The sequence below is a fragment of the Saccharomyces cerevisiae genome, chromosome IV (assembly GCF_000146045.2).
Source record: "Saccharomyces cerevisiae S288C chromosome IV, complete sequence".
Classification (NCBI taxonomy): Eukaryota; Fungi; Ascomycota; class Saccharomycetes; order Saccharomycetales; family Saccharomycetaceae; genus Saccharomyces; species Saccharomyces cerevisiae.
Window position 1 is genome coordinate 92,717 of NC_001136.10, and position 24,471 is coordinate 117,187.

Consider the following 24,471-nt stretch of genomic DNA (forward strand, 5'->3'; position numbering starts at 1 on the left):
TAGTTAGTAATAATAGAGTTTTTGGACTGATCAAATTAATGGTGTTCATTTGATTCTGTCTAAATTAATTTCATCCAGAATTTTCTTTGCGCCATCGGCAATCATTCTTTCAGCTAGTATCTTACCACACGCCATGGAATCTTCTTTAACATTTTCTATTAGCATTTCAATTTCGTCTTCTACTGCTTCTGTGCCTTCAACGTCAACTACAATGGCCTTTAATAGTAATTTTTTAGTCTCTTCATTGTATTTAGATTCCACACCAATAGGAACGGAACAACCCCCCTCTAAAGTTCTCATCAAAGCACGCTCCGAAAGGCAACATATAGTTGCATTTAGATCGCAAATTTCGTCAAGAATCTTCATCATCTTGGTGTCACCCTTTCTAATTTCTATACCCAGGGCGCCTTGTCCAACTGCATGGTACATTGTATCCGAATGGAATCGCTGCGTAATTCTGTTTTCCAACCCCATACGCATCAACCCAGCAGACGCCAAGATGATGCATTGGTACGGAGATTTTGGGTCGTCTAGTTTTTGTAATCTAGTTTGTATATTTCCTCTGACACTTTCAAATTTCAAATGTGGGTATTTTCTTTTTAGCTGAGCAGATCTTCTCACGGATGAGGTTCCCACAATCCCCCCGTCTGGAAGGTCATCCAGAGACTTATAAGCAGAGTAAAAGGGCATGACAAGACAATCTGTTGGATCGACCCGCTTAGTGATACCCCCCAGCTCGAAACCCTCTGGTAGTAAAGTGGGCATGTCCTTCAGAGAATGAACGATCAAGTCAAGCTTCTTTGAGGGATCGTCATGGTAAAGATGGTCTTCCAACTCCTTTGTCCATAAAGCTTTACCGCCAAATGAGTACAAAGGTTTGAATTGAATCTGGTCACCAAGAGTTTGCAAAGTGAAAACCTTGCAGTCGTAGTCCGGATACTTTTCTTCGATCAGTTTTAAAACATGGTTGGATTGTATTACCGCCAATTTCGATTTTCTCCCACCAATATGTAGAGTTTCAGGGCCCATAGTACGTGTGTATTTACCAACTACAAATTTATCTAGATTTTCTTCGCTTTTCTTTTTTTCTATTGTTCTAGATATTAATACGGGATGAGAAGAACAGAATATTCAAAATCTAATACAGCCCTGTACCATGCAAACACGAGCGTCAATCTGCCAATGACCTTGAATTCAGGCTATGTGTAGCAATAATACAGATAGTTAGTAGCCTCGTTTATATAAAGCGTTCCTTTACTTTTTCATTTTCTTTCTTTTTTTATGTTTGATTTTTTTACTTTTTCACTTTAAAAAATTGCTGAAATTTTCGTAGCCAAAAAAAAGACCTTCATTGCTTACTCATCGGTTTCTTATTGGTCAGACGCTCCCCAGGGTCAATTGACAAGGAGAGAAGGAATGTTATATGGGAATTGCTGCGTAAAGATGGTCAAAAATCCTGGACTGCCGTACGAACGACAATGTAAGGATGACTGCATTAGCCAGAAAGACATCTTTACCCCCGGTGCTGCCAGGGAGCAAAATAATTACGAAAAGTGGACGCAAAGTTAACTTAAACTACAAGGGTAGCAGCAGAATGTGTCGGTGGTACCGGTGTGATAATGCCCCATTTGAGATGCTTGTAATTGTGGCCTAGCAATAAGAACGCAAGGCGTTTTTGTTGAAAGGAGAACAAGGTTAGACGGTGACGTTTAGGCGCATAGGCAATCTCCCCTTATTGTTCACCCTTATTTCCACCCTCAAACGATAAAGCTTGCTACTTTGATGAAAAAAATATATAAAAGGGATTGAAAAGCAGATCAATTATGTAGCAATAGTAGTAATAACTTGTTCAATTGCTTGTCTCAACTTGCCACAAACTATCATCAACATGAATAGGAATACGACTACCAATAAGAACGCGAATTTGAATAACAGTAGAAATGCTAACGCTCCCGGTGAAGCAGGTCATCAGAACAAGACGGGATTGATATACTGGACTAACCCTAGCAAGTCGGGTGCGAGCTTTGCTGCGACTCTGGTGAGTTTGCTGATCCTCAGAAATGTCAATGTTATTTCTGTTTTACTTAAGATCGGATACATGGTGTTGTTCACGAGTTTTGCGGTGGAGCTTTCTACAAAGGTGCTATTTGATAAAGGAGTAGTGTCTAGGTTTGGCATGCAAGAGTCTCCGGACCTTGTTGGCGTCTTAAAGCCTCATATCGACCGCGAATTGGATCGTCTGCCTGCGTTAGAGGACAGAATCAGAAAGTTAGTGTTTGCACACAGAACAAGAAACAATTTTACCATTGGTGTTTCCCTCTATTTCTTGCACGGCCTATTTGCTATATTCTCTATGAACACTGTTTTGATAATGACCACCATCTTTTTGTACACTGTGCCTTTAATCTACGATAGAAAGCAGGCTAGAATTGACCGTGCTATCGACAGGATGAAGGATCTAGTTATTCATAGGTTTCACAAAAATTACAACAAGGTGGTTGAAAAGACTGAACCATACATTGACAAGATTATCCCACCCCAAACCGATGAAGGCAGCTACTCAACCTCTATCAGTAACGAAAACAAATCTTCTACTTCTCAACGTAACAAGAGCGGCCTTTCCTCTTCTGAGTTTGACAACATGAACGACACGTCAGCCTCCAAAAGTGGCAAAGACAGCTATTCTACCTCTCAATATAACCGAGCCGAATATCCAGTTTCTCAGAATGAGAATATTGGCACCTTAAAATCTGGGAAGCAGGAAATACCAACAGAGAAGGATTTCAACAACAGGCATGAAAACTTCAGTAAACCAGATGTCAAGACATATGATCCAAGAACAGTTGATATTGAAGAAGAATTAGCAGCTCATCAGCGTGAACTGGAGCAAAACCTAAAAGATGGTGATTACAATCTGGTAGGAAGCAAGGAAATCCCAGATCCAATCACCGTTCCAGCTCCAACTAGACACACCACTAAACCCGCCGAAAGCCAATCGATTCCCATCAAGAATAATGAAACCTTACACAAAACCACGCACGGCCTAAAGCAAAAATTGCAACACGCATAATCTAGTTTTTTTTTTTTTCTCTCTTCTTTCTAGCTAGTAGTTCATTTCCTTTTCTTTTTTTCAAAGAGGTCATATTTATCACCAACTATATATTTTTTTGAAGAAAAGATATCATTACAACGATAAGTAGTTACAATATTTTTTTTATTTAGTTTAAAATAATGAGTAAATGACGTCGCATTTCTTCGCTTTTGTTATTTTTATTCTCCTCTCATTTTTGAGGAGAATGTTACAATATTTTACTAATGTCCTGAATAATATTTGATTTATGGCATAATAAAGAAATGCGAATTCGTTAATTTGTCAAACTTCGAAGAGCATCAACTGCCTTCCTGAATCCCATTCTTGCAGCCCTCTGATAATATTGTTTGGCCAGATCCAAATCAACTTCACAACCGACACCTTTTTCGTAATAAAATCCTAAGGCAAATTCAGTGCGGGCTAATTTACCGTCTGAACACTTGCTGCTCTTCAAGGCCCAGTTGAATGCCTCTTTATTGTTTGGTTTCAAAATATTTGGTGCTCCCGTTAAGTACCATCCACTTAAGGATAACATTGCCATCGGATTCCCCTTCGGCTGAGCAGCAGCAGCTTTGGAATACCAATATATGGATTTTTTGGCCACCACTGGCAACCCTAGGTCTCCAAACTCATAACAATTTCCTAATTTCCATTGCGCTAAAGGGTACTCAAAATCTTTGGCACATTGTTGGTAGTATTTTATTGCCAGTTGAGAGTCTTTTCGTATGCCGTTCGCAAATAATAGGTTCTGGATTTCTGGCGGCAAAACACTGAATTCATATATTTTACCTAACTCATATAATGTTTGTGGAGAGTCACCCTTTTGGGCAGCTTTATCAAACCATTTAATAGCTAGCAATACATCAGTCTTTTGCATGTTCAGACCGTATAAATGGCTCATCCCTAATTTATACATACACGCAGAATTTGAACAAACTTCTGCGCCATGCTGGTAGTATTGGAAGGCCTTTTTTATGCATTGTTCTTTGGTTGGTGATGGATCCAAAGAAGAGGTGCCCCTTTGGTATTCAAAGCATACACCTGCACGGTAGCATGCATCTGAATTGTTCAATTTCGCAGCTTTACAATAATATTCCAGCGCCTTTTCATCATTTTTAATAACGATGTTTTTGTTCTTTATAGGTAAATAGGGTTGGTGTGAATACAGCGTCCCCATTAAATACATGGCAGGTGGCCATTTTAAAGTTATCAATTTTGTGAGCACCTTGAATGAATGTTCCAAAATGACTTTCTGGTTTTTGAGCATTTCCTCAGGCTTTAAGCTTCTTTTGAGCTTCTCCGCGTTTATGTTATATTGCGATATGAAATCCTCATTAAAGGCATATGTAAGTAATGTTTCACACCATTGCATTTGTATCTCGGGGGTGAATTTTGAAGAGTCAGTAATTGTCTTCTTGTACACTTGATAGAAAGCCAATGCCTCTGGTGAATAGGAAGACAGTTTGTCCTCACCACCTGAGGACCCATTATCGTCTGTCTTCGCGCTCCCAGTGGGTGGTTGGTTGATTTTTTGTGGTGGAACAGGATTATTATTCAAAGGTCGTATTGGAGCTTTTTCCTCGGTTCTGTAAACTTTTTCCTGCAGTATCCTAGATTCAGATTCCTCATAGGGTGGTGGCGCTGAGTTGTCCCTTACAGACTCTGATATTCGATTTCCACTGCTTATTGATGCATCTTGTACAGCTGGTGAACCCAAACTCTCTTTTGTAGAACTAAAATTGAAAGGAAGTTCATACCTACTACCAGTACTGTTGGTGCCATTATTGGCATATCCTATTTCACCTGTTGGCTTGGAATTAAAAATGTCCATGCCGTTATTACTATTTATGGTTACTGGAGTGCCTAATTGACCACCATCAGCATTCCCGTCTGTGAAATTCAGCGCACTCAAAGGCAGCGATAATGATGAGGAAGATGAAGGGGATGTAAAAGGAATAGCTGGTGTGAGTTCAACGATAGAGTCATCCACTGGATAGGGTGCAGGCACTATATTTTGAGCTGGCAAACCATGCCTATCCGAATTGGCATTTCCCAATTTATGCGAGGACTCCCGCGCCCTTGCTGGTGGAAACATGTTAATGTGTTTGTCATAGAGGTTAGGTTGCGGTTGGCCCTGATTAACCATTGCCTACTGTATTAAAACAAAGTATTAAAACGTGGTGGTACACTCTGTACAAAAGAATAGAAGGAAATGAAAAGAAAACGGAGTTAAAATCTACTTCATAAAAAGAGACGCTTCCAAATCCAGTCTCTACCACGTTCTTGTATATAATTTGAGCAACTCAAATTAAATTACCGGGATATCTGCTTATTCTACAAGCCATAGCATCCAGTGCTAAGGTTCATCTCAAGCCATCTTCAATACACTTGATAATTAGTCGTCAATTTTAAAATTAGGTTTCGTTCTTGAAGGCACTTAACCTAAGCTTTTTACTATATGACCTATTAAACAAGTCTTTTTCATAGTGTAACCTAACGTTTATACACTAATAACCCTAGGGCTTAGTAGAGATTCATACAGAAAAAAACGTAGAGTTATAGCAGTAAACTGAGAAAAGAAAGAAGGTTAGTACAATTGAAGAGTAAGGAAAACAAAAGCTTTAGACCTTATTGGAAGTGCTTGGGCGCGGAGTGTGATTATAAATAATGTTGCAGCTAAGGTTTATGCCTGGATGGGTCCCCAGAAATGGTTTTTTTGGTTTGAAGGAGACAATTGGTACAGTACATAAGAGATTTTATGCTCTGGCTTCTGAACAACCCTCAAGAAAGACAGTAAAGCCGCTGGACTCGAGGAAGACGTTTCTCATCGATACATACAAGCATTTAATGGAGAACAGTTCTATGATTTTTTTTGTCCATTACAATAATCTTTCCAAAACAGAAGATCACCATTTCAGATTCAAGATTAAACAGACAGGAGGGAAACTCACAAAAGTAAGAAACAACCTGTTCGAAGTCTACTTGAGAAATTCGCATCTGCCCGACCCATGTGGATTCGTGAAGCGTAAAGAGCAAAACTGGAAACATCCACTCTTGCCACTACTGAAGGGTCCTACGGCCACAATTACATACGAAGACACCAACCCTCAACAAGTAGCCAAGCTATTGAAGGTTCTGCAGTCAGCACAAGACAAGCTGATGGTGATTGGTGCAAAAGTAGAAAACGAAGTTTTGAATGTGGAAAAAATAAACACTTTTAAGACTCTCCCCACAAAGCCGGAAATGCAGTCGCAGTTAGTCAGCGTTTTGCAAATGCTAAGTGGGTTGGGTTTGGTTCGTACGTTGGAAAACAGTTCAAATGCATTGTATTTAACACTAAAATCTCACAATGACAACCAAAAACCTAAAGAGGATGTGGAGTCAACTACAGATGCAGAATCGAAGGGATCAAAGTAAAAAGAAAATGCCCGTAATTCGACAAGTTTTATAAAGGTTTTACTATTCAATCATGTACATACATCATCAAAAAATAAAAAGACAATGAAGCAATAACGGTAAATATACTTTAGTCTATGTATTGACGTCAAAATTACCTTTCTTTTACCTTTCTTACCTTTTTACATATCTCAGCGACCGTTGAAAAAAAAAAAAAATGAAAAATTTTGGTGATGACTTCAGCAAAAAATTTCAGGATATTTCTGACATTTCACTTTATTAAAGCGCCACAAAAGCTGGATTAGTATAGATTCAGCAGTTCCCATAGGATAAAATTTTCAAGCGTTTATTGTTAAGATGAAAGCCAAGCCACTAAGCCAAGATCCAGGCTCCAAGCGTTACGCATACCGTATAAATAAGGAAGAAAATCGTAAGGAGTTGAAGCATGTAAAGATCAATGAAAGTTCTTTGGTGCAAGAAGGCCAAAAGATCGACTTGCCAAAGAAGAGATATTATCGTCAAAGGGCGCATTCCAACCCATTTTCAGATCACCAGTTAGAGTACCCAGTATCTCCCCAGGATATGGATTGGTCCAAATTGTACCCTTACTACAAAAACGCGGAAAATGGACAAATGACAAAGAAGGTGACGATTGCTGATATTGGCTGTGGATTCGGTGGGTTGATGATAGATTTATCACCAGCCTTCCCTGAAGATCTTATCTTAGGGATGGAAATTCGTGTGCAGGTTACAAATTACGTGGAGGATAGAATTATTGCCTTAAGGAACAATACAGCTTCAAAACATGGATTTCAAAACATTAATGTCTTGAGAGGTAACGCTATGAAATTCTTGCCCAACTTTTTTGAAAAGGGCCAGCTTTCTAAAATGTTTTTTTGTTTCCCCGATCCTCATTTCAAACAAAGAAAGCATAAGGCAAGAATTATCACTAACACCTTGCTGAGTGAGTACGCATATGTTTTGAAAGAGGGCGGTGTCGTGTACACAATTACAGACGTCAAAGACCTGCATGAGTGGATGGTAAAACATTTAGAAGAGCATCCTTTATTTGAACGGTTGAGCAAAGAATGGGAAGAAAACGATGAATGTGTGAAAATAATGAGAAATGCCACAGAAGAAGGTAAAAAAGTGGAAAGAAAGAAGGGTGACAAGTTCGTCGCTTGTTTCACAAGATTACCAACGCCAGCCATATTGTAACATAGATGTATAACTAGAACAATTTACCACATATACATAACTATTTCTTATGTTTATTTTCCTAAAATCCTTTATCCAACTACAATCTACTAAGGCTTAAGCTATTTTCCTTTTCATTATTTAATAACTGTTCTTTCAGTTTACAGCTCCATTTATATCCGGTTAATTTTCTATTGCTACCAACGATTCTATGGCAAGGTACTAACAATGCCAGGTTATTTGAGCCGCAAGCTCTTCCGACAGATCTTGCGGCAGTTGGCTTCCCTATTCTCTTTGCAATATCACCATATGTTACGACGTGGCCGTGTTCCACGTTTAAAAGCTCATTCCAAACTTTACGTTGAAAATCTGTTCCAAACAGGAACTCAAAGGGAATAGCGCCCGATGGTAATGGCATTTTGTTTTCTAAACATATTGTATAATTTTCGATTGATTTCTTATATGTTTCTGCCTCTTTTAGTTCCTGTAAATCGTACATTGTATCCTGTTTCTCATGTTTCTTCAAGAAGCCTTCCACCTTTCCCAATAAAAAAAGCTTATCATTACCTAACGAGGCAAAAACAAGGTTTTGAGTCTTTTCCCTAAACACCAAAAATGCACCAGTCACTTCAGTTTCAATGAATGTATAGTAAAGCAGTTCCTTCATCGTTGGTCCATTTAGATCAAAAATGCGACCGTTTTCAATTTTTTTTTTGTGCATATGCTATATCATTACTTGATTAATCTTCCTTGTTTCCACCGCATTTTAAATGCCCTGCCAGGCCAATAGCGCCGTGCCTTTTTTCTAATGACTATAATAAGAATATGTATGTAGGATAAAACTAAACATTTATACTTAGGATGAAGCAAATATTTTTATGAGGCCATACTAGGCAACTGCCATGTCTCCAGGCGAATTCTGGCCTCCACCTGAACTGGGTTTATTCGCAGCAATGTTGTCGCTGATATTTGGATCGGTTCTGTTATGAAAACTGAAAAATTCTCCAGTCCTTGATGGTCCTGAATCAGATGTAATGAAATAAACATTTTGTGCAGAACCGTGTGTCTGGTTCGATAAGTTTCCGTTTTTGGGTAGAATCTGCTCATTTTGAATAGATGAATAGGCTTGATTATTTTGTTTGATACTACTTCCTAGAGTGTTTATCTGATACGCGGAAAAAGATGGTGAGGAGGAGAATTCAGAACCGGTATCGTCAAAAACATCATCATGGTTACCGCTACCGTTTCCGGTAGAATCATCATCAGAATCTAACCTTTCGTCACGGGTTTCTATAGGAAAAATCTTCAGCACAAATATAATGGAAATAAAGGAAGATAAAGATGGAATAAGATAAAACTTCCAAGACAGACGGTCAATAAGTATAGGGGTTATTAAGCTGACGAACCACTTAAAAATCCAATAAAAGTTTGAGACTAGTAGTATCACTGGGGCCTGTGACAAGTGAGGTAGAAGCTCAATGGTCATAACCCATCCTATAGAATCCCAACTGATGAAGTGCGTAAAAAGAAAAACAGCAAATAGTATTGATATATACCTCGTTGTGCTCTTGGGAAACCAGTCTGTAAAAGATATGGTAAATAGCAATGCACACATCACAATCGAACCTAAGAGTACATTCGTTTTCTCTTTACGTTTCCGTAACACCAAGGGAACATATGCTAATATTACGATGCTGTAAATTAAAGCATTAAGCCCCGTTAAATAGATAGATTTTCTTTCTCCTCTCCCCATTTGTTGTAATATTAACGGTGAGTAATACAAGAAAGCATCCACTCCATTTGTTCGTGTGAGAAGTTGGAAACCTATCAACAATTTTATTATTGAAGAAAAATCCTTTAAGATATACGCATATGGATAGGAGTTTTTTTGAAGGTGTGACTTTAATAATATGTCTCGTTTCAGGACCCTAAATTTCAACTGAGTTTGGTTTTCTTCGAAATTTCCATCATCGAAAACATTCGATATTAAAACCAATGCCTCTACGTCGTTCTTTTGCTTCAACAGCCACGAAGGGGACTCTAAAATAAGATAGAACGACATTAGGTTTAGTATTATTCCAAGTGCCACATGTGTTGACAAAGGGTATCTCCATGCAAAGCCCAAATATCTGAAAGCACAATTAATCCATATTCCGAATGAATACGCAATGACACTAGAGACGCATTGAATGGAAATTAATGTCCGTTTTCTTATACAGGGAAGGGGAAACTCGAATTGATAAATTATTACCATAGAAAAGGCAAAGCCCATACCTACTCCGAGTAAGAATCTACCCAGTAGTAAACACCATTGGTTTAGAGCCAAGACCTGAACAATGGCACCCAAAGAGTATATCATTGTGCTTATTTGGAGCATTTTTTTCCTGCTACAAGGCTCCAGGATGCCAGAATAGACAAATAACGACGCCATGAACGCACCCAGATTAACAATGCTCACTATATTGCCCAGCGGAGAAGTAAGTGGGTAATGAAAATACTTCTGGAACGACAAAGTCATAACGTTACCAGATATGAGGCCTTGGTCCAACCCTGACAGCGAGGAAACTAGCACCACAAAAGATATAAACGAAGTACGCAAAACTCGACTGGAATGCCTTTTTTTCTTACTTCGTAGTTGTGAGATTTCAGCCTGTTGTAGTAATTGGCGGTATGGATCATCCATTGATAATCTAGGGGTATGTTCAGAAAGCGGCAAAACCACAGTAGCATCGCTGTCTCTATATAGAGAACCACGACGCGAGCTATGAGCTGTGATGTTGTTCTCAAATCTGAATATGTCGGGGTTCTTGTGGGGCAGTGAAGTTAGTGCGGTATCATCCTGTTTACTGTTAAAATCCTGTGCTAGCTGATGTGCCCTATCAATATGCGCCGAACTATTAGCTTCCTGAGTAAGTGGTTTATTTGAACGTGACATGTTTAACGGAGGTTTCATTTTCTTGAAAAAGCTGAGATAGTAACAGGTTCCTCTGTAGTATTAAATTTAGCGCTCTTCTTTATGTTCATTCTTTTTGTCCTGAAGTGGCCCAGAAGCCCTTCAAAGCAATCCTTTATTTTTTTAGAACTACGCGGCTGACGTCCTTACCTCGGTACGGTGATACAGCTATTACATTGGAAAAAGTAGTTAGTCAAAAAACAGGAAATAATACATAAAGTACAAACTCATATTGTTATACATTTTATATTCACAAGCTGAATGCCAAGGAAAATAGACAAGAAGTTCATGTACTTCATTTGCTCAACAGGTTATCGAATCTAGGTATCAAAGATTGAGCTAACGCAAATGAGAAAACCAGTTTTGGACCCGTTGTTAGTAATTTAGGTGTTAAGCCCTTGAAAAACGCAGTTACACCTTCATTTTTCAGAGTGTTTTTGACGATTCTCAACCCGCTTTCAGGATTATCAAAATTCCTATTTTGAATTCTTGTCTTGATGACATCTAATGGAGCAGAAACGATCAGAGAGGAGCAAGCACCGACGATGGAGGAGATGAAGTTTTGGGACCAAGTAGCTTGAGAATAATCTTTCAAACCCAAGATATACTCCTTGGCGAATGCATTACCACCAAAAAGGGCGAATGAACCGGGAGCATTTCTGGCAGCCGTCCACCCCCAACCCCTATATAAGTTGAACAGGCCTTCGTCTCTCAAAATCTTGATGAAACCTCTACCTTTAAACGATTCGGGATTGGTCTGTCTCTTAATCTTCAACACGTCCAGCGGCAAAAGAACAATTTCACCAATACCAATCAAAGATCCAGCAGCGGCGGATCTCATTGCCTTACCAGTCTTTTCACCGAAAAGATTATCAAAATCCTTTTTGTAGTGCTTATTCAAAAACTCGTTAGCAAAAGGCTGACCACCATATTTATACACTCTTTGAAGAACTTTGTATGATGCAGCGTAACCGAGACCCGGGAACAAGGTAAACAAACGTTTGCCCAAAGGTTCGCTGAAATGATCACGAAAAATAACACGATTCAATTCCTGGCCAGAGGTTATTTTGGTGTGGTTGGACATCAGTCTTTTGGAAATGGTGTCCACAGGATGGAAGACGGCAATTTCCATTATGCCTGCAGAGGCGGACCCCAAAAGACGAGCTAATCCTGATTGTTTCTTATCGGTATGAGGCATATTTCCCTTTTCTAATACTTTGGAAGATGCTTTGTTTGATATATGTCTAAAGGCTAAATATTAACCATCAAAAGAGATACACGATTTATATAGTCACCTCTATATATCTATGTCGTCGCTTTGTAGAAAATGTGACAGCAAATGCACAGTGACTCACGAGTTTTTGTTTTCTCGAGCTTTATCAAGAATTGCGATCGTTCTTTAATTTTCATTTTCTTTTTTTTTCGGGCAGTGGCGGCGGTGCTACATGCCATTGGTCTACAAGGAAACTGTGGCAGCGAAGATTAACGGTGGTATGTTTGCGATAGAGCTTCCTTTGCAGATAGGCGGATGCCGTAGTGATCTCTACCGCTTCGTATTTATATTTATTTATGTAGTCCTGAACAATGCTTTGAATCCGCCAAGCTTTGTGCCACAGGAGGAGTTGATGTGTCTAGTGTGACTGGTTCATTTGCCACCAATTTTGGCCGATCGTCTTTCTTTGCAGTCTCTTGAGATTTGTCTTTTGAAGGAAGTTGAGGACTGTCCGTGGGCACCCTTGGCAGAGTTTTCAGAGTCAAAGACTTCAGGTTGGCTATATGTGGTGGTTGTAGTCTTGATAAGTAGGATTTCCTTGATGAGTAATCAAGGTTTAGTGTTGTGCTCTTTTCGGAATATGACTGCCCGTCTGGAGCCGCTAATAGAAGCCGTTGAGGGGTGTTGTCAATTTCTTGATGGTTCGAATGCTGGGATAAGAGTAGAAGAGGCGCATATGTACTTGCCACAGCGGGGGCGAGTGGACACGATTTTTCGCTACCAAGTTTTTGGAATATGCCCAAATGGTGTTTGCGCTGGGCTGGTGGTAGCCGTTGAATTAATGATTGCACGTAACTCTGCAGTAGCTTGATGGTATTATTTTTTCTTTCTAAATGCAAGTGGGTAGTTCGGCTCCTCTCATCGGCCATTTTCTTATGCAACCTTAGATCTTGCAATTCCTGTTCCTGGATAGCGAACAAATCCTCTGGATTGTTTTCCTCAAAGGGGTCCACCAAAGTCACATTGGTGGGGATTTGTACTTGATTTTGTGTTTCTGTTTCTATTTGCCCCTTTGTTTCTGATTGTTGCGATAGTTCTGCTTGTAATGCTTCGATAGTCTCCCTCTGGTTAGCGATGCTTTTCTTGTAGGATAACATCGTGAGATTGGCTTTGTCGACCAGCTCAGGAATACATTTAAGATAGTCATCCTTTGCTTTAGCCTGCTTCTTCAAGTGCTCCAGTGATTTGGTTGCTTGTAGCAGTTGCATTTTCAAGTTATTCACTTTGATTTCGGAATTTTTTCTCACGTTATTCAGTTCTCGCCTCACTTTGGCCAGCTCTTTTGAGCTTTCTGCATCAAACACCTTGCTGTCTAAACTTAGTTCTAGTCCTTCGTAGTATTTTTCATGGAACGTGTGAATCTCATCTAACTTGGTGTTCACCGTGTTCTGGACGTTTTTGTAGTCCTGTAACTTGGCGCAGATTTCCTTCTTGAGATTAACAAGCAAAGTGTATTCATCGTAGTTGCGTTCTTCTTTGCTAGAGGGAAGTCGAACAAGTTCGATTCTCTTTTCAGCAGAGCTCTTGTGCGTTTCCTTTAACGCGTTGTTCTCATCCAGGATACTTTTCATTTTTCCATGTAAACTAGCCATCTTAATTTCATAGCCTATGATCTCGCCGGACAATAACTTGGCGCTAGACACTAAAGCGGCTTCATTTTCTCGGTAATGATTCACTAAAGATTGAAGCTCCTTGACTTTGCTTTTCATCTGCCTTAAAGATGACTTCTTTTGTACTCTTGAGCTGCTGAGGCCCTTCGTCACAGCCGCATATTCCTTGTCCGAGTTGAAAGATGAGCTCGACTCCTGATCACTACCATCTATCACACTGCGAGTGATGGCATCCAAGACACCACGATTTTTTGGCATAAGCACTCAGTCTTGGCCTTTTTCCCTCCTTTCTCCACTGATCGAAGCTGTGTGCAAAAATCGTCCCCGGTGTTTATTTATTTGTCCTATGGATAGATATGTTACTCACGCGTCGCGTCGCTCCTAAAGACATGAAAAGCGCTTTTACATCTTTGCTAATACTAGCATCGCAGAAGATCTTCTCCATTGCTATGCAACATACCTGCCTTGGTAGTTGGTTTCATAATTTACAATATACAAAGTTATATGCCCTCCGAGTCAAGGAAAAGATTGTCTTCCAAAAAAGGTGCAACTGTGCGTTTAGAATTGGTGGAGAATTATGTGATATGCTTCTTCACCGTCCTCTGCTTCTGCCTAATACCACACTCATCAATTGACTGGAGATCTGGCCTATCTTGCTACTACTTCATAGATTTTTTTTTTTTTCATCTATCCCCTTCCATCCCCTTCTGGTTCTACCCCTTCAGCGTGAAAAATCACCATACACGATCAATCCGCCCGAGAACGAAAAGTGAAAAGAACAAACAAGTCGTGTCAGATCCATTCCTCTATTCCTGTAGTCGGGTTGCATTCTGAATTTACACGTCACGAACCAGCACTATTTCGCTACTGTAGGTGTAGAACATTAGGACAAGGCAAGCTTCTGCGATAGACACTTTACTCACACATATTTCCCTTTGTTCCCGTTTGCTCTCCCTAATTGAACAATAAAGATGGTCAAACTTGCTGAGTTTTCTCGAACAGCCACGTTTGCGTGGTCACATGATAAAATTCCATTATTGGTCTCTGGTACCGTATCTGGTACGGTGGATGCTAATTTCTCCACTGATTCATCTCTAGAATTGTGGTCATTGTTGGCTGCTGATTCGGAGAAGCCTATTGCTTCCTTGCAAGTGGATTCCAAATTCAATGATTTGGATTGGTCTCATAATAACAAGATTATTGCTGGTGCTCTGGATAACGGTAGTTTGGAATTGTACTCCACCAATGAAGCAAACAACGCTATCAACTCCATGGCCAGATTTAGCAACCATTCTTCCTCTGTGAAGACGGTAAAGTTTAACGCAAAGCAAGACAACGTTCTTGCTTCGGGTGGTAACAACGGTGAAATTTTTATTTGGGACATGAATAAATGCACTGAATCGCCCTCCAATTATACTCCATTGACACCGGGTCAATCGATGTCGTCCGTTGACGAGGTCATTTCCCTAGCATGGAACCAATCTTTGGCCCATGTTTTTGCATCTGCCGGGTCGTCTAATTTCGCATCTATTTGGGATTTGAAGGCTAAGAAGGAAGTCATTCATCTAAGTTACACTTCACCTAATTCAGGTATCAAGCAACAGCTGTCCGTTGTTGAATGGCACCCAAAAAACTCCACAAGAGTGGCAACGGCTACTGGTAGCGATAATGATCCATCTATCCTGATCTGGGATTTAAGAAACGCCAACACACCATTGCAGACTTTAAATCAAGGCCATCAAAAGGGTATTTTGTCATTAGATTGGTGTCATCAGGACGAACATCTATTATTGTCCAGTGGTAGAGATAATACCGTTCTTCTATGGAACCCTGAGTCAGCCGAACAACTGTCCCAATTCCCAGCTCGTGGAAACTGGTGTTTTAAGACCAAATTTGCACCAGAGGCTCCAGACCTATTTGCTTGTGCCTCCTTTGATAACAAAATTGAGGTACAGACTTTGCAAAATCTCACAAACACTTTGGATGAGCAAGAAACCGAAACTAAGCAGCAAGAATCTGAAACAGATTTTTGGAATAATGTTTCCCGAGAGGAATCAAAAGAGAAGCCAACTGTTTTCCATTTACAAGCCCCAACTTGGTATGGGGAACCATCTCCCGCAGCTCATTGGGCTTTCGGTGGTAAATTGGTTCAAATTACTCCAGATGGTAAAGGTGTATCTATAACAAACCCAAAAATTTCAGGCTTAGAATCAAACACTACTTTGAGTGAAGCGTTGAAAACTAAGGATTTCAAACCATTAATAAATCAAAGACTGGTCAAAGTTATTGATGACGTTAATGAAGAAGATTGGAATTTATTGGAAAAGTTATCAATGGACGGTACTGAGGAGTTCTTGAAAGAGGCTCTTGCATTCGACAACGATGAATCAGATGCACAAGACGATGCCAACAATGAGAAAGAAGACGATGGGGAAGAATTCTTTCAACAAATTGAAACCAATTTCCAACCCGAGGGCGATTTCTCCTTGTCTGGTAATATCGAACAAACTATTTCCAAGAACTTGGTTTCTGGCAACATTAAGAGCGCTGTGAAAAATTCTCTAGAGAATGACTTACTAATGGAGGCCATGGTGATCGCATTAGATTCAAATAACGAAAGATTAAAGGAAAGTGTCAAGAATGCCTATTTTGCGAAGTATGGATCTAAATCATCGCTCTCGAGGATACTATACTCCATTTCTAAGAGGGAAGTAGATGATTTGGTTGAAAATTTGGATGTCTCTCAGTGGAAGTTTATCTCTAAAGCAATTCAAAACTTATATCCAAATGATATCGCCCAGAGGAATGAAATGTTGATTAAATTGGGAGACAGGTTAAAGGAAAATGGTCATAGACAAGATTCTTTGACTTTGTACTTGGCTGCCGGATCATTAGATAAGGTGGCTTCAATTTGGTTATCAGAATTTCCAGATTTGGAGGATAAATTGAAGAAAGATAATAAGACAATTTATGAAGCTCATTCCGAATGTCTAACTGAGTTCATTGAAAGATTCACCGTATTTTCCAACTTCATTAATGGAAGCTCTACCATTAATAATGAGCAATTAATTGCCAAATTTTTGGAATTTATCAACTTAACTACTTCCACAGGAAATTTCGAACTAGCCACTGAATTCTTAAATAGTTTACCAAGTGACAATGAAGAGGTTAAAACAGAAAAGGCACGTGTCTTGATTGCTTCCGGCAAATCATTACCGGCACAAAATCCTGCGACAGCGACGACCAGCAAAGCCAAGTATACAAACGCCAAGACAAATAAGAACGTTCCTGTACTACCAACTCCTGGAATGCCTTCTACTACTTCTATTCCTAGTATGCAGGCACCATTTTATGGTATGACACCAGGCGCCTCTGCAAATGCTCTACCTCCAAAGCCGTACGTTCCAGCAACCACCACTAGTGCTCCTGTTCATACAGAAGGTAAATATGCGCCACCAAGCCAACCTTCGATGGCGTCACCTTTTGTTAACAAAACAAATAGCTCGACCAGATTGAATTCTTTTGCTCCTCCGCCTAACCCATATGCCACTGCAACAGTTCCTGCAACGAACGTATCTACAACGTCGATTCCGCAAAACACTTTTGCTCCTATACAACCTGGTATGCCTATTATGGGCGACTATAATGCTCAATCTAGCTCTATTCCTTCACAACCTCCAATTAATGCTGTATCGGGTCAAACGCCACATCTCAACCGTAAAGCCAATGATGGTTGGAATGATTTGCCTTTGAAGGTCAAAGAAAAACCATCTCGTGCCAAGGCTGTATCTGTTGCCCCTCCAAATATCCTATCGACACCAACTCCATTAAATGGTATCCCTGCAAATGCTGCTAGTACCATGCCTCCGCCACCTCTTTCCAGAGCTCCCTCTTCTGTGTCAATGGTATCACCACCTCCTCTACACAAAAATTCTAGAGTCCCATCCTTGGTTGCAACTTCTGAGTCACCAAGGGCATCCATATCAAATCCATACGCTCCTCCTCAATCATCACAACAATTCCCAATAGGTACTATTTCTACAGCAAACCAAACGTCAAACACCGCTCAGGTAGCTTCATCGAACCCCTATGCTCCACCACCACAACAAAGAGTAGCAACCCCATTATCTGGAGGCGTGCCTCCAGCTCCGTTGCCAAAGGCCTCTAATCCATATGCTCCAACTGCAACCACTCAACCCAACGGTTCCTCCTATCCTCCAACCGGTCCGTATACTAATAACCATACCATGACCTCTCCTCCTCCCGTTTTTAACAAACCTCCCACTGGCCCCCCTCCGATTAGCATGAAGAAGAGAAGCAACAAGTTAGCTAGTATAGAACAAAACCCATCTCAAGGTGCTACTTATCCTCCAACCCTTTCCAGCTCGGCCTCTCCATTGCAGCCTTCTCAACCGCCAACTTTGGCTTCTCAGGTTAATACCTCCGCTGAGAATGTCAGTCATGAAATTCCAGCTGATCAACAACCCATTGTCGACTTCTTGAAAGAAGAACTGGCTCGCGTAACACCATTGACCCCAAAGGAGTACTCCAAACAATTAAAGGATTGTGATAAACGATTAAAGATTCTTTTCTACCATTTGGAAAAGCAGGATTTATTAACCCAACCAACAATCGATTGTTTACATGACCTCGTCGCATTAATGAAGGAAAAGAAATACAAAGAAGCTATGGTCATCCATGCTAATATCGCTACAAACCATGCTCAAGAGGGTGGTAACTGGCTGACAGGAGTGAAGAGGTTGATTGGCATAGCTGAAGCGACTTTGAATTAATTCAGTCTCAAAACTTTCAGTACAAAAAGTGGCGTATTGGCCTTGTTTTTTTCTTATTATGTCTTATAGTATTATATTTATATATTTATGTACTTATCCTTTTATGTTTAAACCTAATCAAGATCACAATTAGAACTAGCTTAACATTACTTCTCAAAACCAACCAATACCTCTTATATCTTTTTTACAGCCTTTCCCTTATGTTTTTACCATGTACACCTCGAGCGGCAAATCTCCGGGGAAATTTTAAACTTGCCGCATCGCACATTCTAAAGAACAAAAGGAGGAGGAACTGTCAATTATTCTATAATCTGGGGAAATTCAGTCATACTGAGAAAAACTAGACAATAGTCCTATCCTCGGCAAATTGCATTGATAGTACTTACACATCGAGAGATCATAGGACAGATAAGAAGCATTTTATTGAAGAAAAACAGAGAGAGTCACTATAAGTTGACCTCACTATAGAAATTAAAACAGAAAAGTTTTACTGAGGACCTTTTTAAACAGAAGGATATGCCTTTGTTGGCATAGAAAGAAGAATTTATAAATGGATCCTAATAGTAACAGTTCTAGCGAAACATTACGCCAAGAGAAACAGGGTTTCCTAGACAAAGCTCTTCAGAGGGTGAAGGGCATAGCACTGCGACGAAACAATAGTAACAAAGATCATACAACAGATGATACGACAGGTAGCATACGAACCCCTACGAGCTTGCAGCGGCAAAATTCTGACAGGCAATCTAATATGACATCCGTGTTTACGGATGACATTTCTACCATAGACGACAACTCAATTTTATTTTCAGAGCCTCCTCAGAAACAATCTATGATGATGTCTATATGCGTAGGTGTTTTTGTTGCAGTTGGCGGATTTTTATTTGGTTATGATACAGGTCTGATCAACAGTATTACATCTATGAACTATGTGAAGTCACACGTAGCACCTAATCACGATTCATTTACCGCCCAACAAATGTCCATTTTGGTGTCATTTTTGTCATTGGGAACTTTTTTTGGGGCTTTAACTGCACCATTTATATCTGATTCGTATGGCAGGAAGCCTACTATCATTTTCAGTACAATTTTCATCTTCTCTATCGGAAATTCTTTACAGGTAGGTGCTGGAGGAATCACATTATTGATTGTGGGAAGGGTCATTTCAGGTATCGGTATAGGCGCAATTTCAGCGGTTGTTCCATTATACCAAGCAGAAGCTACACATAAATCATTAAGAGGTGCTATTATTTCTACTTACCAATGGGCCATTACCTGGGGCTTGCTCGTGTCAAGTGCAGTGTCGCAAGGGACACACGCAAGAAACGACGCATCTTCGTATCGGATTCCCATAGGGTTGCAATATGTCTGGTCGTCATTTCTCGCTATCGGGATGTTCTTTCTCCCTGAGAGTCCACGCTATTACGTTTTGAAAGACAAGCTAGATGAAGCAGCTAAATCTTTATCGTTTTTAAGAGGTGTACCAGTCCATGATTCTGGGTTACTGGAAGAACTAGTTGAAATAAAGGCAACATATGATTACGAGGCATCTTTTGGTTCTTCGAACTTCATTGATTGTTTTATTTCAAGTAAAAGTAGACCAAAGCAAACTCTAAGGATGTTTACGGGAATTGCCCTTCAAGCATTTCAACAATTTTCAGGTATCAACTTTATATTTTACTACGGTGTCAATTTCTTCAATAAGACAGGAGTCAGTAATAGTTATCTGGTTTCATTTATAACCTATGCTGTTAATGTTGTCTTTAATGTTCCTGGTTTGTTTTTTGTGGAATTTTTTGGTAGACGTAAGGTGCTGGTTGTTGGGGGTGTTATCATGACTATAGCCAACTTTATTGTGGCCATTGTTGGGTGTTCCTTAAAGACTGTAGCGGCCGCAAAAGTTATGATAGCATTTATATGTCTATTCATAGCTGCCTTTTCTGCTACATGGGGTGGTGTTGTTTGGGTTATTTCAGCAGAACTGTACCCATTGGGTGTGAGATCTAAATGTACGGCTATATGCGCTGCTGCTAACTGGCTTGTAAACTTTATTTGTGCTTTAATTACCCCTTATATTGTAGATACTGGGTCGCATACATCATCATTAGGTGCAAAAATATTCTTCATTTGGGGCTCCTTAAATGCGATGGGGGTGATAGTTGTTTACTTGACCGTTTATGAAACGAAGGGTTTGACATTAGAAGAGATTGATGAATTATATATTAAGTCATCCACTGGTGTCGTGTCACCAAAATTTAATAAAGATATTAGGGAACGCGCACTTAAATTCCAATACGATCCTTTGCAAAGATTAGAAGACGGAAAGAACACTTTTGTTGCTAAAAGAAATAATTTTGACGATGAAACACCAAGAAATGATTTTCGAAATACGATATCGGGCGAAATAGATCATAGTCCCAATCAAAAAGAAGTTCATTCTATCCCAGAACGTGTTGATATTCCTACTAGTACAGAAATTCTTGAAAGCCCGAACAAAAGTAGTGGTATGACAGTCCCTGTGTCACCTTCTCTGCAAGACGTTCCAATCCCGCAAACAACAGAGCCTGCTGAAATTCGAACCAAATATGTGGACCTAGGAAATGGGCTTGGTCTTAATACGTATAATAGAGGGCCTCCCTCACTCTCAAGCGACTCAAGCGAAGATTACACAGAAGATGAAATAGGCGGGCCCTCATCTCAAGGCGACCAAAGTAATAGAAGTACTATGAATGATATTAATGATTATATGGCACGTCTCATTCACAGTACTTCTACTGCAAGTAACACGACAGATAAGTTCTCCGGTAACCAAAGTACCCTTCGTTACCACACGGCTTCCTCACATTCGGATACAACTGAAGAGGACAGCAATTTGATGGACCTGGGAAACGGGCTTGCCTTGAATGCTTATAACAGAGGTCCACCTTCAATTTTAATGAATTCCAGTGATGAAGAGGCAAATGGTGGTGAGACGTCTGATAATTTGAACACAGCTCAAGACTTGGCTGGTATGAAGGAACGAATGGCGCAGTTTGCGCAGAGCTATATTGACAAGAGAGGCGGTCTGGAACCTGAAACTCAATCTAATATTTTGAGCACTTCTCTCTCCGTGATGGCTGACACTAATGAACATAATAATGAAATCCTCCACTCAAGCGAAGAAAACGCCACTAATCAACCTGTAAATGAAAATAATGATTTGAAATAATTAATTTAATGTTATTCGATGTATTAATTAAGCGGACGTGCATTATAATTTTAATCATGTGAAAGAAATAATTGTAACTTGAGATACTACTCAACTTTTATAGATACACAATGTTTATCTTGACACACATTCAATTACATTACTTGATTTAATGCCTTTCCAAAATTATGATCTTTTCTTCTATAACACTTTTGGATACTTAGCCGCCGACGGATACCATCTTCGGTCAACGTCGGAAGTCATTATAAACGAAAAGGTTTCCCAATAGAAAAGTCCTGCAGGAGCCACGTATAACACTGGCTTGAATTATCAACAACTCTCGAAGGCGCTGGAAGAGAATTTTTACGCAAGTTAGTATTCGCATAACATTAGTTGGCAAATTACACAATTTTTTGATACAATATATATACATATATTTTCCCCATTGTTTTTCTTAGATGCCCACGATGATCAAAAAGGATGATAAAGCAATGGAGCCCCCTAATGAAAAACCGCATAGAAAGATCGAAAGAGATGATGTTCCAGAATCTTCCAATCACATCCCACCTCCAGAATCTGGTGTTTTAAAGGGCGGTAAAGTTAATTCAAAAACCAGAGCTTTAAAGGCCGTTACAAGTATCATTGCAGACGCCGATGAGAACCCTCAGAAGAAAGTGAACAATGAGACGAATGGAGTCCAAAAGCAAAAGACAGAAGATTTGAGTAAAAGAATAGGTAAATTTGAATACCTTTTTTACAAGTTTTTACTTGTGTTGTTATACATCTGCTTCGGGTTGTTTCGGTACGGTCAATACCAATATAATAAAATGAAACTAAGAATATTCAGTATCATCTACAACCATGCATATACACCACAGTTGATTAGACAGGACGTTATTCCTCTGAAAAAAATTCCTAAAAGGTTGGCCGCTATCTTGGAAGTCAAGCCAGTTGGCGACGTTGGCGGCGGTGTGACAGGTTTATTAAATGACGCGAGTGAAATTGTTTGCTGGACTGTTTCAGCTGGTATAAAACATTTGATGTTGTACGATTACGATGGAATATTACAAAGAAATGTTCCAGAGCTGAGAATGGAAATTCATTCCAACCTGGCTAAATATTTTGGGCCAGCTCATGTTCCAAACTACGCTGTTAAAATACCTCATTCTAACAAGATATTCTACAATCTAGACGGAATTGAAACCGAGACTGATGTAGGCAATGAGATAGAAGCTAACCAAGAAAAGGACAAAATTGCTATTGAAATTTCTTTATTGTCTAACAGAGATGGTAGAGAAACGATTGTCGATCTGACCAAAACTATGGCTGAGTTATGTGCGGTTAACGAATTGAGCGTTTCTGACATCACAATGGATTTAGTTGATTCAGAACTGAAACAACTAGTTGGACCCGAACCAGATTTACTGTTATACTTCGGGCCTTCGTTGGATTTACAAGGGTTCCCACCTTGGCATATTAGATTAACCGAATTTTATTGGGAAAAAGATAACAACGAAGTCATATATTCGGTTTTCATCCGCGGCCTAAGACAGTACGCAGGATGTAAAGTGAATGTTGGTAAATGATACTTAAGAGCTAAACGAAAAGATAAGTATCTCGCTCAACCTTTTAATTTTGCACAGTTGAATTCTCGTCTGATACTTAAGAAAGTCATTGCCCACATATATAACAGTAGTAATAATGATAATGATAGCAATAGTTTTAAGCTAGCTACTTAGTTGCATTTTTCAATAGTTTAGTAAAAAAAGTCACGCAATAAGCTCTCAAGAAGCCACTAATACCGTAATGATAGCAGTTTATTGTAGAAAAACCATGTTATTACCCTTCCCTTTTTATTTCTTTTCGCGTTGCAAATCACATATAACGAGGTGGCTTGTATTTGTCAAACCAAAAAAAAAAATGAAAATCGAAAAATGGAAAAACAGAGAGAGAAACGGAATCTTTGACACGTTCTCGATCCACTTGTTTATCGAGGTGGTTTTTATAAGTCTTACTAGATAGAAAGTTCATTTTGTTTTGAAACTTTTTGGAACCTCTGGCATTGAAGGTATAAGAAAGAACTCAAACAGGTTTAATAGAATTAAAAATGGGTTTGTTTGCCTCTAAGTTGTTCAGTAACCTTTTTGGTAACAAAGAAATGCGTATTCTTATGGTTGGTCTTGATGGTGCTGGTAAGACCACCGTTTTGTACAAGTTGAAATTGGGTGAAGTTATCACTACCATTCCAACAATTGGTTTCAACGTTGAAACTGTCCAATATAAGAACATTTCATTCACTGTCTGGGATGTCGGTGGACAAGACAGAATTAGATCTCTATGGAGACACTACTACAGAAACACTGAAGGTGTTATCTTTGTTGTCGATTCTAACGATAGATCGCGTATTGGTGAAGCTAGAGAAGTTATGCAAAGAATGTTGAACGAAGATGAATTGAGAAACGCCGCTTGGTTGGTGTTCGCTAACAAGCAAGATTTGCCAGAAGCCATGTCTGCTGCTGAAATCACTGAAAAACTAGGTTTACATTCTATTAGAAACCGTCCATGGTTTATCCAAGCCACGTGTGCTACCTCCGGTGAAGGTTTGTATGAAGGTTTGGAATGGTTAAGTAACAGTTTGAAAAACTCAACTTAAAAATTCTAGAATATGGATCAAATACGCTTGTATAAACTAAATGAAACATAAAGATTAAGAACTTAAGAGGCCAACGTCGATGGATTTATTGACGATCACCAGCCAACACATATAGATTTTAGTGTAAAAGCAATAAAAACCAAGATAATAAAATAAAAAAATACTGAAGAAGCCTAACTAGTATAAACTACTTTAACTAATAATGGCAATTTGATATAGAAACAAAGAAACATGATATATTTAGGATATTATACAACGCATTTTCATTTGTTTTACAGCACCCCTGCGTGAATCATATATTGACGTTTCGCTCTCAGGTCC

The 24,471-nt window shown here is 39.5% G+C and overlaps 14 protein-coding genes across 14 annotated transcripts; 8 read left to right on the forward strand and 6 right to left on the reverse strand.

The window, feature by feature from the left end:
• Positions 1-45: 45 nt before the first annotated feature.
• Positions 46-1,029, reverse strand: HEM3 (hydroxymethylbilane synthase; the record flags this gene model as incomplete). The annotated part of the gene is made up of 1 exon (NM_001180265.1): positions 46-1,029. One exon carries the CDS (start codon positions 1,027-1,029, stop codon positions 46-48), a length of 984 nt encoding a protein of 327 aa, NP_010076.1.
• Positions 1,030-1,416: 387 nt separating this feature from the next.
• Positions 1,417-1,569, forward strand: YDL204W-A (uncharacterized protein; the record flags this gene model as incomplete). The annotated part of the gene is made up of 1 exon (NM_001431137.1): positions 1,417-1,569. The coding sequence occupies one exon, from the start codon at positions 1,417-1,419 to the stop codon at positions 1,567-1,569; it is 153 nt and encodes a 50-aa protein (NP_001418066.1).
• A 319-nt stretch (positions 1,570-1,888) lies between these two features.
• On the forward strand, positions 1,889-3,070 carry RTN2 (Rtn2p; the record flags this gene model as incomplete). Its single annotated transcript, NM_001180264.1, has 1 exon — positions 1,889-3,070. The coding sequence occupies one exon, from the start codon at positions 1,889-1,891 to the stop codon at positions 3,068-3,070; it is 1,182 nt and encodes a 393-aa protein (NP_010077.1).
• A 295-nt stretch (positions 3,071-3,365) lies between these two features.
• On the reverse strand, positions 3,366-5,237 carry ACK1 (Ack1p; the record flags this gene model as incomplete). Its single annotated transcript, NM_001180263.1, has 1 exon — positions 3,366-5,237. The coding sequence occupies one exon, from the start codon at positions 5,235-5,237 to the stop codon at positions 3,366-3,368; it is 1,872 nt and encodes a 623-aa protein (NP_010078.1).
• Positions 5,238-5,758: 521 nt separating this feature from the next.
• On the forward strand, positions 5,759-6,508 carry MRPL11 (mitochondrial 54S ribosomal protein YmL11; the record flags this gene model as incomplete). Its single annotated transcript, NM_001180262.1, has 1 exon — positions 5,759-6,508. One exon carries the CDS (start codon positions 5,759-5,761, stop codon positions 6,506-6,508), a length of 750 nt encoding a protein of 249 aa, NP_010079.1.
• A 336-nt stretch (positions 6,509-6,844) lies between these two features.
• TRM8 (tRNA (guanine46-N7)-methyltransferase) lies at positions 6,845-7,705 on the forward strand (the record flags this gene model as incomplete). Its single annotated transcript, NM_001180261.1, has 1 exon — positions 6,845-7,705. The coding sequence occupies one exon, from the start codon at positions 6,845-6,847 to the stop codon at positions 7,703-7,705; it is 861 nt and encodes a 286-aa protein (NP_010080.1).
• Positions 7,706-7,784: 79 nt separating this feature from the next.
• Positions 7,785-8,351, reverse strand: MGT1 (methylated-DNA--protein-cysteine methyltransferase; the record flags this gene model as incomplete). Its single annotated transcript, NM_001180260.1, has 1 exon — positions 7,785-8,351. The coding sequence occupies one exon, from the start codon at positions 8,349-8,351 to the stop codon at positions 7,785-7,787; it is 567 nt and encodes a 188-aa protein (NP_010081.2).
• A 222-nt stretch (positions 8,352-8,573) lies between these two features.
• Positions 8,574-10,637, reverse strand: YDL199C (uncharacterized protein; the record flags this gene model as incomplete). Its single annotated transcript, NM_001180259.1, has 1 exon — positions 8,574-10,637. The coding sequence occupies one exon, from the start codon at positions 10,635-10,637 to the stop codon at positions 8,574-8,576; it is 2,064 nt and encodes a 687-aa protein (NP_010082.1).
• A 295-nt stretch (positions 10,638-10,932) lies between these two features.
• GGC1 (Ggc1p) lies at positions 10,933-11,835 on the reverse strand (the record flags this gene model as incomplete). The annotated part of the gene is made up of 1 exon (NM_001180258.1): positions 10,933-11,835. One exon carries the CDS (start codon positions 11,833-11,835, stop codon positions 10,933-10,935), a length of 903 nt encoding a protein of 300 aa, NP_010083.1.
• A 365-nt stretch (positions 11,836-12,200) lies between these two features.
• ASF2 (Asf2p) lies at positions 12,201-13,778 on the reverse strand (the record flags this gene model as incomplete). The annotated part of the gene is made up of 1 exon (NM_001180257.1): positions 12,201-13,778. The coding sequence occupies one exon, from the start codon at positions 13,776-13,778 to the stop codon at positions 12,201-12,203; it is 1,578 nt and encodes a 525-aa protein (NP_010084.1).
• A 713-nt stretch (positions 13,779-14,491) lies between these two features.
• On the forward strand, positions 14,492-18,313 carry SEC31 (Sec31p; the record flags this gene model as incomplete). Its single annotated transcript, NM_001180255.2, has 1 exon — positions 14,492-18,313. The coding sequence occupies one exon, from the start codon at positions 14,492-14,494 to the stop codon at positions 18,311-18,313; it is 3,822 nt and encodes a 1,273-aa protein (NP_010086.2).
• Positions 18,314-18,863: 550 nt separating this feature from the next.
• On the forward strand, positions 18,864-21,518 carry SNF3 (glucose sensor; the record flags this gene model as incomplete). The annotated part of the gene is made up of 1 exon (NM_001180254.1): positions 18,864-21,518. The coding sequence occupies one exon, from the start codon at positions 18,864-18,866 to the stop codon at positions 21,516-21,518; it is 2,655 nt and encodes an 884-aa protein (NP_010087.1).
• A 437-nt stretch (positions 21,519-21,955) lies between these two features.
• Positions 21,956-23,083, forward strand: NUS1 (ditrans,polycis-polyprenyl diphosphate synthase; the record flags this gene model as incomplete). The annotated part of the gene is made up of 1 exon (NM_001180253.1): positions 21,956-23,083. The coding sequence occupies one exon, from the start codon at positions 21,956-21,958 to the stop codon at positions 23,081-23,083; it is 1,128 nt and encodes a 375-aa protein (NP_010088.1).
• Positions 23,084-23,604: 521 nt separating this feature from the next.
• On the forward strand, positions 23,605-24,150 carry ARF1 (Arf family GTPase ARF1; the record flags this gene model as incomplete). Its single annotated transcript, NM_001180252.1, has 1 exon — positions 23,605-24,150. The coding sequence occupies one exon, from the start codon at positions 23,605-23,607 to the stop codon at positions 24,148-24,150; it is 546 nt and encodes a 181-aa protein (NP_010089.1).
• Between the last annotated feature and the right edge of the window lie 321 nt (positions 24,151-24,471).